Source organism: Mus caroli, unplaced genomic scaffold, assembly GCF_978045245.1.
Source record: "Mus caroli unplaced genomic scaffold, Mus_caroli_1 scaffold_20, whole genome shotgun sequence".
NCBI lineage: Eukaryota > Metazoa > Chordata > Mammalia > Rodentia > Muridae > Mus > Mus caroli.
The window spans coordinates 13,912,748-13,929,764 of record NW_028227275.1 but is presented as its reverse complement, the minus strand read 5'-3'; the positions used below and the strand labels follow the sequence as shown (position 1 = coordinate 13,929,764).

Sequence of the window (17,017 nt, the reverse complement as noted above, 5' to 3'; positions counted from 1 at the left end):
GTGTGTGTGTGTGTGTGTGTGTGTGTGTGTGTGTGTGATTGGATAAGGCCCACCATTTTAGAGAGGGTAATTGAATTTATTCAGGGTTCACCGACTTAAATGTTAATTTCATTAAACAACATCTTACAGAAACATACAAATTAAGGCCTGAATAAACATCTGGGCAAGATGGCCTACCTAAGGACCTACGAAGATAGCTATTTAAAGAGGAAAACTTAACCGCCACAAAGTGGATGCAAATATCCCTAATTTACAAAAGACAGAATAGGTACTGAGAGGGAGGCCATCTACCAAGAGTCGCAGGGGAAAGAGCCTGGCTCTGAATGCCTGCTGCCTGGCTCCAGCCTGGCACTTTAACCACGGCACTAAGTGGCCATTACCATAAGCATACCAACGTAAATTCAATTTCCTCATCTGTCTTTTTCCTGGATGGAAGTGGAAGTCAGTGAAACTGAGAAGACATCCTGGGTAGGGTATGGGGGAGGCACAGGGCCCCACCTTAAAGGAGTGGACCACAAGGACAATGGGTAGCCACTATATAGTACTATACAATATTATAATATAAATATATAATATTATGCTATACCTAGTACTATATATTACTACAGGGTGGTGTTATTAAGTGCTATTCTATATTACAGGCTATTCTATATTACACGAGGCAGGTATTTGTCATCATTATTGTTTTAAACACAATGAAGAAACTACAAGGAACTTCCCAAAGCCAAGCAGGACCTGGAGTTCAGAATGCACTAGACTTGAACTTCAGACAACTGTCGTAGTCATCAGAGCCCCAGGTTTGCCCCTCCAGCCCTGCTCTCTTCGCTGGAAGTGTTGATGACAAAACTTTTTAGGCTCTTCACTCTCCTTTTCACAAAAGGAGATGATGGCCTTCTGCTTCAGGGCATAGCTGAGATACCCTGGCACGGCTGTTAGACAAGTACACACACACAGACATCTTACCCTACCACTAAGTATCTAAACAAGCTTGAACAGGCTTCAGCCAATACACGGAGGACACTCAGCCTCTGCACACAAAGATGCAGACACAGGTACCGCCCAGTTATCAGCAGGACCACCCACGTCCACTCAACCTAACACTTGGCCTCCCACACCCACAGATGCGACTTTGTTCCTCCCAATAACCTGGTAAGAGAGCACTTGTACTCCCAGCACATCCCACCCTGTATTTACAAGGACACAGAATACAAAATTACCTCAATTCCCACCCATCACGGGCAGCACACAAGCCTCTACTTGGTCCACAGACACCCCGACCCCTGACCCCGGCACTGGGACAGAGGGGCCTTGAACGTGAGCTATTTAGACTTATCTCCAAGAATCAGACTAGACTCTTCAGAAGACTGTCCATGACGCCCTGCCACACAGAAAACACACACGCCAACATAGCTTGCTCTGTCTGCCCCAGCCCTGCACCCCAGAATTCATCCCACTAATTTTAAAAGATCGCCCTCCCCCCAAGTAACTACACCCCGCCCACACCCAGGCGTGTGCCATTTGGGAAGAGTCTCCCGCACCCAGAAAGAATCTTCTAACCCATCCAGGGACAGCCTCGCTGTCAGAGGATAACCTGGCTCTTGCTCTTGGGGAGGGCCTATACATACTGAGGGCGAGGACCACCTCCTACATCTCTGCAAGCCGCTTGGCTGCAGCAGATCCACTCCCCAACACACACACACACACCACCACCACCACCACCACACACACACACAACCCGGAGCGCAAGCTCAGAGCTGGGGGAGGGTTCATGTCCGAGGTATGGTGCAACAAACCTAAGTCTCTCAAGAGAGACCCCTTCTCAGTCCCCTCTCACTTTCCCACGCAAGACCCTTCATATCCACAAACTCTTCTACCGCAGCGCGAAGGACGCATGGGAAAGCCACAGCAGTATCCAGCAGTGGCTCCTGCAGCTGGGGTGCAGGCTCCCGCTGAAGATGCTGCGGTGGCTTCGACCCTTCCCGATATACCCCTACTTCATGCACCCCCACTCCCATCCGGGAGCCAGAGGGTCTAAGGAGGAGAATGAAAGTGTGAGTGGCAGAGAACTTAGAGGGCAAGGGTCAGGGAGGGGGCAATGGATGCATCCCCCAGCATACAGGACCATGGTGCCAGCAGGCCAAGCAGACATTCCCCCTCCCCCGAAAGTCCTGCGCAGGATCAGAGGGACGCGTGCAAACAGCTGGGAGGTGAGAGAGAAAAGCGCCGAGACTCCCTTACCTGATTTCCTCTTGGAACTGCCATAGTCTCTGAAAAAGAAACAACAACAGATAGACATGGTTAGGACTGGCAGGGGCTCGGGGCTGCAGCTGTTGGGGCGCCCACCGGCGGGCTGCGCCGCTCCCGGTGCCTCTGCTCATGTGATGCCGCGGCCGAGCGAGCGGCGCGCTCCGCAGTTGCACGCACTGCGCGCAGCGATACCCGTCCGCCCGCCCGTCCCGGCAGCCCGGCCTCCCCAGCAGCCCGGCCTCCCCGCCGGCGTGATCAGCCTCCTCGCCCCGCCCTGCCTCTCTGCAGCCCGAACCCGCACCCGCGCCCGCGCCCGGACCGCGCGCGCCCCAGCCTGTCCAAAAGGCTCGCCTTTCCCTAATCCTCACTAGATCCTGTTAGAGAAGGTTCAAGTGCACTTGCTAAACAGGGGAACTGAGGCTATCAGAGGGTGGGACGCTCCCGATACTTTGTGTTGCTAGCCCAGTGGCATGCTCGCTCTCTTAAGACCCTTTGATTCAGTGGCACCCTCTCCCATGTACCCGAGCCCTCACCCCCTACCCCCAAGGTGTTCTAGCTGCTTTGAACTACTCCATCTTTTGGGACTGGCACAAGTGATGGGCAAACATTGCCTGCGGGAAGAATATTTCGCATCTGTAGTTCTTTTTCTTGAAAGGCTAAGGCTGACACTGGGCATTCCGCTCTGTGGCGCACGATGCCGGGGTACCTAGGAATCGGAGAGTGGTAGGAATGGAGAATGAGCTGCTAAAGTGAGCACTGGGTTTGAATCATGTCATTTAAAATAACTGTTGGTGGCCTTAGGCATATAGCTCCTCCCATCCCCCATCTGCCCTGAATGGACAGCTTGGAGTCTGCCCACTCTGCCCTCCAAGGCTCCCGTAGACCCAGACTCTGTATCAGGCAGAGGCAGGCTCCTGCATCTGCATCTCCATTCCCTCAACTGCCCTGGCCCCAGTCTCATGTATTCTTAAAATCTGAATTCTGTTAATGCCCAGGAAGTAGCCCAGGGGTTACCAGCTTGGGACTTCTCTGGAGAGGAATTGCCTGCCTGGTTCTTGAGGACCAAAGAAAATGCCACTTGCTAACTATTTTTTGGCCAAGCCAGTTAGCTAGCTGGACCTGCCCCCTGGAGGAGGGTCTCACTGGAAAAGGGCAGGCAGGTAGTCTATGGGGAGGGACTCCCAGCCATGAGGAGAATGACTGCCTACACACCCAGGGATTCGGGCATTGCCCCACTCCGTCTCCCACTGGCTGGCAGGGCCTGGGAAGCTGCACTTCTCGTTTGGTACTGAGACAAAGTCTCACTGTGTGGTCCAGGCTGGCCTCTGCCCTCCTGGGTGCTGTGATGACAGGCCTGTGCCCCCTGTCCTTCTTGCCCAGTTTGAGAGTCCCACTCTACAGATGAGGCTCATTCACTGCCCAGCATCGCCCAGAGTGAGGAAGGACTTGAGGTTCCTAAGTCCCCAGGGAGAATCAGATCTGGAGGGGGCAGAGGTTGGGGGGGGGGGGCAGAGGTTGTACTGTACGCCCTCCTAAAAGACTAGGGAGCGGGGAGAGCCGGGCTTGGTGGCACAAGTTTGTCTCCTATCACTCAGAAGAGGGAGAGGGTCTTACCCTGCTTCCCTTGTTTGTGATGGCTGGTTTTATGTCAACTTGACACACACACACACAAAAAGAGTTATCAGAAAGCAGGAAGCCTCAATGGGAAAAAAACACATCCTTAAGATGAAGCTGCTGGCAAGCCTGTAGGGGACATTCTTAATTAGTGATTGATGGGGGAGTGGGAGGGACCCAACCCATGGTGGGTGGAGCCATCCCTGGGCTGGTTGTCCTGGGTTTTACAAGAAAGCAGGCTGAGCAAGCCATGAGGAAGCAAGCCAGTAAGCAGCATCCCTCCACGGCCTCTGCATTAGCTCCTGCCTCCAGGCTCCTGCCCTGCTTGAGTTCCTGGCCTGACTTTCTCCAATGATGAATGGTGGTGATGTGGAAGTCTAAGCCAGATAAACCCTTTCCTCCCCAGTTTGTACACGATGTCTCATCTCAGCAACAGTACCCCAACTAGGACACTTGCAGAAGCAGAAGACAGACTGGCAGAGGCTGTGCCCTAGGAGGCTTGGCAGTGCCCCCCTTGATGTTCAAATGTGGGGAGAATTCCCAGCAAGGAAAGGGTTAAGCGGTGGCTGTCTCCCACCCAGAGATGGAATTCCTTTTTCCAGCTCTTCCACTGAGGCTGGCCAAGGGGAAGGGCAGGACCCAGCTGGCAATTCAGAACCACCATTTTCCCAAAGGGCTCATTGAGTTCTGGGACTCCACAATCCACTGGCCATTCCCAAGGCTGCCAGTGGCCAAGCAGGAGTGGCCCACTCACTGCAATGGCTACCTTCTCCTTGCTGCAGACTACCTGAGATTATCTTTGAACTGGTTAGCAGCCCGAGTTGGGAGGCAGGCAAGCTGTCCCCCATGGAACAGCGGAATGAGGTATAAGTCACAGGTCTTGGGTGCCTTTGTATCAAGCACCACACTGGTGAATCTCGGGCTGACCATTCAGTAGAATCATCTAGAAAGCTGGATAGAGACTCAGGGCGGAGCCACCTCAACCCCACTTGGTTGCCTGTGCTTTCAACAGGCTTCTTCGGGACTCTGGGGCTGGGCCAGGGTTACATAAGCAACCCAGCCACCCCTTCGGAATGTTTGTACGGAAGTAGGAGCAATGTGTTCAAATTACCAGACAAAACCTCTAGCTTTGTCCTATGATCAGAGTCTGGAGCCCTCACCCAGGGTTCCTAGATCTCCCTCCCTATAGATACTATGCTTTTATCTTTCAGGAATTATAGATACTTCATCATCCCAAATCAAGCAGCAAGTGGGTGTGGAGTGGGTGTGGTTGGGTTGGGCCCCAAACTGGGAACTTGTGTTCAGCTCTGAGGCTACACCCAAGCCCTACCCTGTGCTGAAGCAGAAGGCAGCACTCTGGGGCTGGCAAACAGGTGGGTATAGAAGGAGACTGAGTCTTGGCAGTGGGGGCAGCCGGGTCATAACTAATTGGTAGGGTGGTAGTTAGAGGAATGTAAAAGGTACCTGCCCCCAGCCCAGGGAAGGTGCTACCCCAGTAGGAAATCTCAAGGATGTTTCCTGTTGGGCATCTTTCAGCAAAGCCATTCTGTATTTTTAGCTTCTGAATATACTGAGAAGCAGCTTAGGTATCTGGGACTCCCCCCATCCCTCACATACCAGGCAGGGTAGGAAAAGGCAGGGTAGGAAAAGGCAGGGCTCTCCCGCCTCGGGCACACCCAGCTCACTGCCCTTCAATCAGCTCTGGCCTGACAGGACAGCGGGCACCCTCTGTTGGGGTTCAATTCCCACTTGACCCGATGGCAGTCTTAAATTGGTGATGGCAGCTGCTGCCCTGACTGTGTCTCACTCTCTGGAAGTCACAGTCCAGCCTGCCTCTGACCTCCTGCTGAATCACTGAGTCCCAGGGAGCCACAGGAAGACTCAGAGGAGGGAGGGCAGCATCTCCCTTCCGTGATGCCAGAAGCTAATGTAATTGGAAAGGATTCCCAGGCTCCATCAGGGTGTTCGGCCTTTTAGCTGGCCAGGGGTGACTAAGAAAGACAACAGGCACCAACTGTGCTAAGAAAATTGGAACGTGGGACTTATGGGGAACCAACTGGGCAAACTGCGACTGGTGGTATCCTGTGGTCCACAGGTCGGTGTAAGAGAAAAAGCCATGACCCCCCTACGGCTCTCACCTGTGGCTGCAAAAGGAAAGAGACACACGCTATCTCTGGGCCCTTCCTGGGGAGATGCCATGGAGTGCATGTGAGGCCACAGCCTCTCGTTCCAAGCCAGGCTGCTTGCTGGGCTGGTGACCCCTTTCCCTTCTCCATGCACAGGACGAGGACAGTCACAGTCACAGAGCCAACACCCAGGAGGATGGAGTACACAGTGGTGTTATACAAGACTGTTAAGTGCTGTCACGGAAGCCAAACAGCAGCCATCTTTGGAGGTTGAGCTTTGACTGTTCACATCCCTTATCCAGGGTGGGCAGGGTCACGTGACCCTCTCCTGAGTATCCAGCTGCTCTGGGTCTCCTGCTGTTTGCAACTCTGCCCTAAGTGCACACGGCCTGGAGGAGGGGCTTGAGTGTGTAGACCCAGGAAGACTAGGGAGGGAACTCCTCCATCTATGTGGCTCTGGGAGAGCCATCATCCCTGCAGGGTAAAAACTTTCTGGTGTGGCCTTTTGAGGGACAGCACCCACACTCCAGAAAGTAACCCCCCAACTTATGCTTTGTAAGGAAACCCAATAAATGCACTCGTTCCCCAGAGTGAACAAAGGTGGAATCGTGCCTGGACTTGTCACCTGGACCTTAAGGGTAGGGGTGTACAGGGCTGTCTTCCCCTGGGGAGTAATTTAAGCAGCAAGTGTGCTGGAAAAGGAATGGCCTTGTGATAATGTCAGCTGTCAACCTGACAGACTCACTCACCCAGGAGGCCACCCTCCGGGCACACCTTTAAGCTGTTCTCCAGGTGGCAAAGATTCCTTTAAACGTGGGATGCTTAGCTCAGGGAGATAGATGGCTCAGTAGGCAAAGGGGCTTGCCGCCAAGCCTGATGAACCAAGTTCAATTCCAGGGACCCACATGGCAGAAGGAGAGAAGATGGCTACCGAAAGTTGTTCTGACTTCATATATATGCTATAGACACATTCTCCCACCTCTCTTTTCCCCCCACCATATTAAAATGTAATAAATAAGCCAGGAAATGGTGCACACCTTTAATCCTAGCACTTAGGGGCAGCACCATTCTGTGGACTGGGGTCCGCAGAGTAAATAAAAGTGATTTGGGGGGGGGTGGTATTTTATCACAGCCTGAGGAAGAGTAAAACATTTCCTCTCTATATACCACACTCTTGGAGATTTCTAGCACTTGGTCTTCAGTGCTGAGAGGCAACTGGAGCTGGTATTGTTCCATTTTACAGATGGCAAGACTGAGGTCTGAAGGCAGCAAGTAGCTTGCCCAGGATCCAGAGGTTAGACTGACAGCCTTGACCCACAATGCTCTTGGGACTGCACCAGGGCCTGGTAAGAACCGGACCGCAAAAAAGAGGACACACCACCAGCAGGCTCTGGGCTCTTCTTGGGAAAGGAGGTAGTTGTCCTGTCCATCAGGTATTCACCCTGTCCATCAAGGTTACCAGGGAGAGAGAGGGAGGAGCCAGGAAGAGCAGCCAAGGTAGGTGAGAAAAGTCAGGGAAGGGAGGTCCAGGGTGGCCATGAGGAAAGACGCTGGATCCCTGGCAGGTAGAATTGGCAGCTAGCAGAGCGGCCTGAAGCCTCCCTCCCCACCCTCCCTCCCATCACTGAGTCTTGGCACGGAGCTCAGACTCGCACATCCATGTCTGTGTCCTTGCCCCGCTGTCTGCTGGCTGACTTTGGCGGCGTGGCCTGTGGTGCCCGTCTGCAGGTCTGCTGCTGCTGCTAAGAAGTGCTCAGGAGAAGCAGCCTTGCTGCCAGATGGCTGACTTGGGGTGACTTTGAGAGTTGGGGGCAAGGCACTCCTTAGAATAGGGGGGCTGGGGCAGAGTGTATCATAGGGACCCTTGGCTGAGGCCTTACTCTAGTCCAGCAGAGACCCCGGTGATCTGGATCAGGCACCAACTCATTAGCACGCTGTAGGCTGGACCTTAGGGCCTGTGCAGGCAGCCATGGGGAGAGCCTGGCTCACAGGTTTGCGATGCAGGTGGGTCCCAATGCCGCACAATACATCCAGGAAGCTAACATTCACAGACAGCCCAGCCCAAGGGTCCCGGGAGGGATGTGTGTGTGTGACTCTCCAGGCAGGGCTGAAGCAGGCCAAGGAGAGGACAGGAGTGAGGGGTGGGGTAGGTTCTAGAAGCAGGGACGACCAGCAGCTTCCAGCCGAGGTAAAACTGGATAAACAGGTGGTGTGTGAACAGGTGGACTGTGGAGAAGCAAGATGGCCGGGCTTGAAGGTCCAGCTGTGACATCCAGGAGGGATTAGGGGCAAAGCGGGCAGCAGTCTGGGTGCAGCTGGAGGGGAACCTTCTGGAAAGGTAGACAGCTAGAAGATGGAGGAAGGAGAGGCTGTGCCCAGTGTGCCCTGATTCAACTAAACTAGTTCTGGGCTCTGCTCTGCCAGCAGGGTTGGTGGCTAAGCATGCTCAGCCGGGTATTGCCGGGCACAGCTGTATCCCCCACGTGGAAGACAGAGGCAAGGGAAATTAGGGCCAAAAAAGGTTTTGGCCTTGTTTGTTTGCTTTAATTAAAGAATGCTGGGGTGGTTAGGAGACAAAGCCTCGGGTAGGCTAGGCTGGCCTCGAACTCACATGTGGCTGAGGATGCTCCTCCTGTCTGTGCCTGCCAAGCACACCTACCCATCCCCGGCAAAACTAACGCTTGTCAAATGACAAGCCTTTGTCTGTCAGTGAGCTCTAAACTCGCTGTGGTGGATGGACTAGAAACTGTCAGAATTGCTTATGGTCAAGGTTGTTTTGTGAAATTTCAGATTCAGTAACCTGTCTGTCTGTCTGTCTGCCTGTTTGTGTTGGGTTGTGATGTGAGATGTGTTTCCTAATTGAGGGGATCTGTGATGGTTTGTCTCTTCTTGGACCAGGGAGTGGCACCGTTTGGAGGTGTGACCTGGTTGGAGTAGGTGTGTCACTGTGGGTGTGGGCTTAAAACTCTCACCCTAGGTGCCTGGAAGTCAGTCTTCCACTAGCAGCCTTTGGATGAAGACATACAACTGTCAGCTCCTCCTGCACCATGCCTGCCTGGATGCTGCCATGCTCCCACTTTGATGATAATGGACTGAACCTCTGAACCTGTAAGCCAGCCCCAATTAAATGTTGCTTTTATAAGACTTGCTTTGGTCATGGTGTCTGTTCACAGCAGTAAAACCCTAACTAAGACAGAAGTTGGTACCAGGGCCTGGGGTATTGCTGTGACAGGCCTGACCATGCTTTTATTTGAAAGAATGTGGATTTTGGGACTTTGGATTTGGAAAGCAGTGGAATGCTTTAAATGGGGCTTAATGGGTCATCCTAATAGGAATATGGAAGATAAGACTTGCCTTGGTCATGGTGTCTGTTCACAGCAGTAAAACCCTAAGACAGGGTCATTTTAAAAAATACTGACAAGTTTTCTGGGCTTTGATGTCCCCATCTCAGAGGACAGCTACTCTGAGAAGTCGGCAGAGATGCCGTGAGACTCTGACTCTGCCTGAGACACACACAGAGAAAAGGAACACGCTCTTCTAGAAGCCAGTGAAAGCGTCCCATCGAAGGGGCTCCAGGTCAGCTGAGGTCTGTAGATCTCGGGGAACATTCCACCCCCCATAGCCTGGAGCTAGGTCTCTGCTCTGGCCTTTGAAAGCCTTTGCACAGCATGGTCTCAAGAGGCAATGACCTCCGGGCAAGACAGAGGGAGCGTGGATACCATTCTATGCCCCCATTTTGCCCCAATCTAAATTGCCACACTGAAGGCTCTGTGTCCAACAAGAATCTGGCCTTTCTCTGAAGGGCCTTCGTTTTTCAGGGTCCTGAGAATGGGCCTCATTGTGACCATGTGGATTTTTCAGAGAGGCCAGATTCGTGCTCTGGGCGAAAAAGCTGAATTCCTGGGGTTAAGGAAGGGGTCTTGGGTCCTCTAGCCTGTGTTCTAGAAAGGTTGGATCTTATGACCATCACAGACTTCAGAAGACATCCCTACACATGAGGTACGGGGAGGGGGAGGGAGAGGAGGAGAGAGATTTTGTTCATCTTCTAAGAATCCCAAAGAGTCTCCACTGTTCTGTCCACAGAGAGAAGTCAAAGCACTTGTGTGTCCGCCTCCTCCAACTTGTCCCACAAGGGTGGGCACAGGCCCTGGATGGACAGCTTCATAATGCCTGGGCCTGGGAGCAACTAGTGAGGAGGGAGAGTGGGCGGGCCCAAAGCCTGCTGCAGTCACCTGCCAGGTTGGAGTTCCTTGAACCTTCTGTTATGGAGGGGCTAGAACAATTCCTGCTTTAAAAAGTTGGGGTCAATTTGGGCAATGCATAAAGCTCTTAGCATGGAGTTAAGATTCCATCTGAAAGCTTGGGTTCATAAGAGGGGCCAGAGCTGGCTGGTGGCCCTTGCTCAAGAGAATGGAGCTGCAAGACACAGGCTCCGTCACACAATGCCAACCTAGGGCATGAGAACAGACAGATCTTGATTCTCACCTGTGACCTTCCAAGGAGTCACACCCAGAGGGAGAGTTGGGGGAGAAAAGATCCACAAAGCAAATCTCCTAGCAAGGGGACCATGGGGCAGGCCCACTGCTGTGGAGTAGAACAAGTTCCGCCATAGGGCGCCTGACACTCTGCTGCCGAATTGGCTGGCCGCCTCTTGGCCATAGGTGATTTGTGGATTTCTGAAGGATGTAGAAGTGCCGGCCACAAAATATAGCGATGGGGTTCAACTGTGAAGTCCCCACAGAGCATGTCAAAGAGGCCCCTCCTCCAGTATCCCTCCAGAGGCAGGAAGGGGCAGGAAAGGATATAAACAGCGTGCCTCAACTCAGTCTGCTTTCTCTGTTTAGGTGACAGAGTATGGAGGTAGAGGGTGCTACTCCCCAGCTGCCCCAGGCATATCTACAGATGTTCTGGTCTGTGTGGTACGTAGGGCAGACGTAGAGGCCCACCACCACATGAGTGCCCATGAAGACTCCTAACCTCCCAGCCCTGACCTGATCCAGCGCCTCAGCCTCCATGTGAAAGGTGGGAGGTAGGCAGTCCCCAAACGTCTCCCCGGTTACATGGGCCACCTGGGCAGCTCTGTCAGGGCCAGGACCCTGGAGGTCACACAGGCATCTCTCAGGAGGTCTTAGACCTTACATCACAAAGACACAAGCATGAAGCATGCAGGCCCCATGCTAATGACTTTACTGTGTCTTCAGGACACGTTTTAGTCTCACTTTATTGCTGCAGCTCAGAGAGGCCAGGGCACTCTCTTGGTGTCCCACGGCTAGTAACAAGGAAGCAAGATGCAAACTTAAGAGCCGTCTATGCTTATGACCATGACGCACACCTACACACCCTCTCTCTGGCGTGTCACACCTTCGAGGCTCAGCCTGACACAGCCTTCTCTTCCAGAAAACCCTCTCAAGCTCCGACCTCCAGGGACAGAGTGTGCTCCAATCCTGCCTCCAACACTGAGACGCACGTTAACTGGAGCTGCCCAGGTGACTTCTCTAGAAAGTTGGCAGTGATCTTTATCGACACTATCTAATACAGTGACCAAGCACCTATGACAGCCACTAAGCACCCCCACATGTGACAGACCTGGGTGTGTCATGACATGAATTCCTAACAGGGGCTTGGGAAGCTGAGACAGGAGGATTACTGCAAACTGAAGGCCAGCCTAGGTTACAAAATTAAGACAGTCTCACAACAACAACAACAAACAGTTAAACACACACACACACACACACACACACACACACACACACAAATCATGATACAGTGAGTCCTTCCGTGGTTCAATTCACAGTACCAAAACAAACAAAACAAAACCAAACAAAAAAGCTTAGAGAATTTGAATTTTACTCTTATTTAGGACTCTACTTTAAAGGAGGGACCACAACGGCTAGTGATTTCCTAACTGACCTCAGATATTTCCTACAGCACTTACGAAGTAGTTTTCTCCTAGACTAAACTATTCCTTTTTTTGTTGTTGTTTTGTTTTGTTTTGTTTTGTTTTGTTTTGTTTTTGTTTTTATGTCCTGGCACTCACTTTATAGACCAGGCTGGCCTCGAACAATTCTGTTCTGCAGAAAGGCTCCTTAAGACTGAAAGTAAACAACTCAAATAGCTTCAGGAAGTTCCTGAAACTGACCAGACTCACTAGGCCCCTCCCCCATCCCCAAGAGTAAACAGTAAAGAGAGCCATTCTCCCACAAGCAGAATTGTAAACAAGAAGCAGAGATTGGGCATGCAGCCTGGAAAGAAGCAGAGGCCAGGAGAGTTGTCTGGAAGAGGCTTTAGCCAAGTGGGCCACCTGGAAAGGACATTCTCCAATCTGTTAAACTGTCTGCAGGGTGTGTGCTGTGCTTCAGATTCCTAGCTTTGTGAGCTGTCACCCATGCCAGGGTGGGCTTTGGTGACCCATCTGCCTGTGAGTCATTTCTGCTCCTGTAAATAATCCCGCACCCATATTTCTGAGCGTAATAAAGTACGGAGCTACCTGCTAGGCTTACCTCAACAGTCTTCCTCCCCCTCCTTTTGCACTGCTGGCCACTCTGCACTGGCCCCATGGTTCTGTGGTGGAGGCTTTTTAGGGAAGCCAAGATCCATAGGCAAACTGATAGCATCATCTGAGACAGGAGACTAAAGGTGGGCACTGAGGGGGAGATGAGGTTGGGCTGTGGACAGGATGGACCTGGGAGGGATGTGGGAGAAGTAGCCAGGCTGAGATGATAGAGCATCTCTGCACAGATGGGAAGAGTCAGGCTCTGTGGGTAAAGCACTCTGCTGAGGTCAGAGGGCTGCTAGGTTGCAGAATTGGGGTCCCAAGACACCTGTGATATGGCTGCCCCTTTTGCTTTCAGATTTCCCAGGAATCCCCTCTGCTGTGAGGCTGACAGGCCTCTTGGGGGCTCCTGGATCCCAGGGTACAGGAATGAATGAATGCCAAGTCTAGATGTCTTCAGTGTGTCAGGCCAAGAGGCGGACTTAATGAGGCTGCTCCACAAAGGGGCAGGCGGCTGCCACATTCCACACAGTGGGCTCAACAGGCAGGCCAGGGGCTCCCAGCCAAGGGCCTTTGTTGCTGGGGAAACTCGGCAAAGAGCCTCCCCGCGCCAGCTTAGGGGCTTCCCAATGTCCTACCAACTGTGTGTGTGTTACATTTCTGAGCGTGTCCAAGTGTAACAGGCTTGCTGGAACTCTGATGGACCCCAAAGGCCAGTCCAGCACTGGGGTGACAAGACTTAGTTTTCAGGCCTAGCTTTGCCTTCTTTATGCCTCAGTTTCCAGGATTAGACTGGGTTTTATCAGCTCTGGGTCTCCCACAGACTTGCTTCCCTCAGGTTCTGGAGCCCAGATAGGGGCAGGAATGGTGGAGGTTGGTATTGAACCACCCTTCCCACCCCCATTAAACACTGCCTTCTCAATGGTGGGGAGACGGGAAGAATCCCTCATTGCTGTCCCGATTACCGATCCCAACAGTGGCAGGAGCCCTACATTTGTCAAGTGTTTCCGCCATGTAGCTTTGAAACCACGTCTCTGACAGCGCTTGGCTCACCGTGACATGCCTGTGGTAGATGTGCCTAACCCCATTCCCTAGAGACTCCCAGGAGTCTGCTCCCCACCACAGCCTCTCCTGTATATGGGCCCCATGGGTTCTCCGAGGCCCATGGCAGGAGCCCTCCTGGACTGGATATCTGTTAGATTGCTTCCTATTCACCCACTGTACCTGAGACATCAGCAGTGCAGCCCCCCGGGCATCCCTGCCTCTTCCGGGCAGCACAGACCTTGTGCCCCAAGGCAGTGCCAGTCCAGTCTCTACTAGGTAGGGTCAACGTTCACAGTAGCACCAACTAGATGCTCCACTCAGTACTGTATCTGCAGAGAACCTACTGGGTCTCAGGTTCAAAAAGGCTCACTCCTTATCTCTGGGGCTGTGAGACGGAAAGAAGATGACAAGGTGGCTGTGAAAGAGATGGGGAGGGAGGAGGGAGGGTAAATCAGACGGTGAGGCACTGAAGGGAGAGAAGAGAAGGAAGACAGGTCCCTGGGGTTAGAGCTGGGGAGGTTGGCTTCCCAGGAATAGGACATGAGAGAAGCCCAGAGAGTCACCCTTAGCACAGTGAACAGTCACCCATGTCTAACTCACTCAGGCCTTTGGGACTCCCCACAATCGCTGTGTGCCAGTGGGCTGAATGTGGGCTGACAGGGGTGCTGGGCATCCCTGTAGTCAGGCACGCCCATAGCTGGAGCTGCTGGCTCCTGCAGAGCTGTTACTACTAACACTGGCTGCCTCCCTCCCTCTTTCCCTGCCCGGTGTCATCTCCCAAATGAACTGCAAGAACTGGGTATGACAGATGGTAAGCCAAAGTATATATCACTTTTGGGGTTATCTGGTCTCGGTGGTATGCCTGATAAGGCCCTCTCAGTCACTAAATCTGGGTCCAATGGTACACAGACATCCGTGCAAGCAAACCAGCCGTAATGCAGTGGTGACACACTTTCCAGGAAGAGTGGTAAAAATATTCTGAAATTGGTAGTGATAGCCGCACAGCGGGGACTGGGCCGCTAGTTGTCACATCAGTGGTACACTTGAGACCATTTGAAAGGCTGGATGTAGCTGGGGGGGGGGGGGGCTGAGCGCCTGAGCCTCAGGACTGAGTTAGGCTCTCAGGCTCACAGCCTGTCAGTGGCAGTTCTAGGCTGGGTGGGACACGAAGTCAACTGTATGCACTCTTGATCACCCCCACCTCCACCTCTACCCCATTGACAAGTATAGTTAGTGGGAGGAAGCCTAGATTTTTCTGGGTGCGTCTAGGAACAGGCTTCCTGTGTCCACCAGATGGCATCCATCCTTAGAGTTTTATCCAGGAGTTCTGGAGGCCAGAGGAAAGTCTCCAGAACCACCCCTGGCGTCTCTATAGACAGGCACCTTGGGGTGGGGTCGTAGGGATGGAGATACAGCCAATTGCCTCAACTGAAATAGGGATTACCAGCTTCCTGGGAGAATAACAATAGACAGACAGTACCAATGCAGGTGGCTGTAATACTCAGTCTTACCACCAGGTGGCGAAAGATACACACAGCTCTGGAGTGAGGCACTGGTTCTAAGGATCTCAAAGTTAGGCTGGTGCTCAAACTCCAACTTCAAGCGCCTTACAGACCACTACAGGAAGGGATCCTAGGGATTTCAGAAAGCTTGCTCCTCACTTTGAGGTAGTGTTTGTTTGTTTGTCTGTTTGCTTGCTTGTGTTTTCTGCTCTTATAGCCATTATACCTAAGTTGTTACACACTTGGACCACAGCAATAGGCACCTAGTTCTAACAGGACCACAAAATATCAGAGCCAGGAGGAACTCAGAGACACCCAGATTCTGTCCCCATATCTGGTGCCAGTGCCGATGGAGCTAGAAATAGCCTTGCACCCACCTCCTCTAAGAACACTTCCTAAGGCTCCTTCAGAGACAGCCTTTTTCCTGAGGTTGGCTGCAGACTCCCTCGGGCTAGGTGTCCCCCCCTGCTCTCTGACTTAAGTAGCTGACCATCTCTTGGTCTCAGGTAGAAGGCCTTTATGCTCTTTATGGGAGCCTCCGAGCACCTGACCAGGCTGGCCCGGTGCTGTGGGAAGCCCTGAGCCTACACAACCGCTTCTCCTGCCCCACTGGATCAGCAGCTGCCATTGTGAGAGGAGCTCTGGGCCTTAAACAATTAAGCACCAAGTAGGTGGAGGTGGAGCTGGGTTCAGCACCTGTGATGCTATCTGCCGCCTCCCACAGGGTGAGCACTCCCCTGCAGTGCCTTCCTCCCTCAGACTGAGTTTCTGAGGCTGTACCTCAGACATTGGCCCCTTGGCCTCACACAGTATATAGTCAGCTGATGGAGAGCCTTCTCCCTGGTGCCATCAGAAGGCCTGCGTCAGAGAGGAGAAGGCCCAGTTTTAAGTTCAGCTCTGACTTGCACTGTCCCTGAGAGGTCACCAACTGGGGGGTTATACTCAAGAGTAGACAGCAATGGTCAGAATGAGCCTTTGGACTTTGAGGAGAAAGGGGGCCACCAGTCCTGGGGGGAGGCAGAACACCTGCCTGCTGGATAGACCTGCGTGGGTGGGTAGACGGGGCTTACCTGTCCTAATGGAGATGCCTGAGGGTACCTGGGCCTCAGCCATGAGACAGGAAGTATGTGGAAATGAGAGACACCCACACCCCAAATCCTCCCAAGGCTGGGGATCAGGGGAGAACAGAAAGCACAATGTGAGAAAAATACCAGGACCCCAGGTCACCCTGTAGAGGCACCCAATATTTTCCCTACGCTCTTGTTTAAGGGAGCCAAAAAACCCTGTGTCAGCCCTGACGACAGGCTTTCTGCCTGCACCAAGCCCTCACTGACCTTTGCTGGAGGGACGGTCAGGCCAGACACGAGCTTTTGAATCCTCGTCCCTCCTGTTGGCCTATCCAGCATGGTAGCAGGACACAGAGGCTCTGTTCCTCGGTGCGGACACATTTCCCGTGGGCACCTTCGCACCCAGTTAGAAGGGACTGTGGCGGAGGTGGGCAGAATGTACTTACACAGAGTCCTGTGCCCTTCCTCATCCAATCTCTCTCGGACCCACAGCCACTGGGCCCAGCTGGGTAAGACCGATTCTATGAAGAGGTTCTCGGTGCATTAGCCAGTGGCCGCGGATGGGTTGCTGGGAGCACAGGGTGGCCCATGTCCCTGGCTAGACGAATGATGACAGATGAACAGAGTTGCCTAGCTGAGGGTCTCACCAGGATGCAGATAAGGTGGGGCTGGCTCTCAACCCCAGTGCCTCAGCCGGAGACCAGCTGGCTGCCTAACCACTCAGGGGAAGAACCTGGAGGGAGGGTTCTGTGAGACGTCTCCAAACATAACCTACAGCTAGAGCCAGGTCCGTTCTCATTACCAGTTTCCCATCTGTATGGGATAGGGAGAGGAACCTTTGAATCTGGGTACAAAATAAGAATCAGGGGTTTGAAGAGAGAAGTGGTCCACTGAAGGTCACAGCAGCGCTGTGTGTTCTGACTG

General features: G+C 52.9%; 1 protein-coding gene across 7 annotated transcripts in view; it reads right to left on the bottom strand.

Annotated features, from left to right (window-relative positions):
* The window catches only part of Sh3pxd2a (SH3 and PX domains 2A), a 202,969-nt gene that overhangs the window by 82,335 nt on the left and 103,617 nt on the right, over nucleotides 1-17,017 (bottom strand). For all 7 annotated transcript variants that reach the window (XM_029472597.2, XM_085833856.1, XM_021151843.3 and 4 more), the window contains one exon: nucleotides 2,239-2,267. In XM_029472597.2, the coding sequence (XP_029328457.1) occupies nucleotides 2,239-2,267 (29 nt within the window). The remainder of the gene's footprint in view (nucleotides 1-2,238; nucleotides 2,268-17,017) is intronic.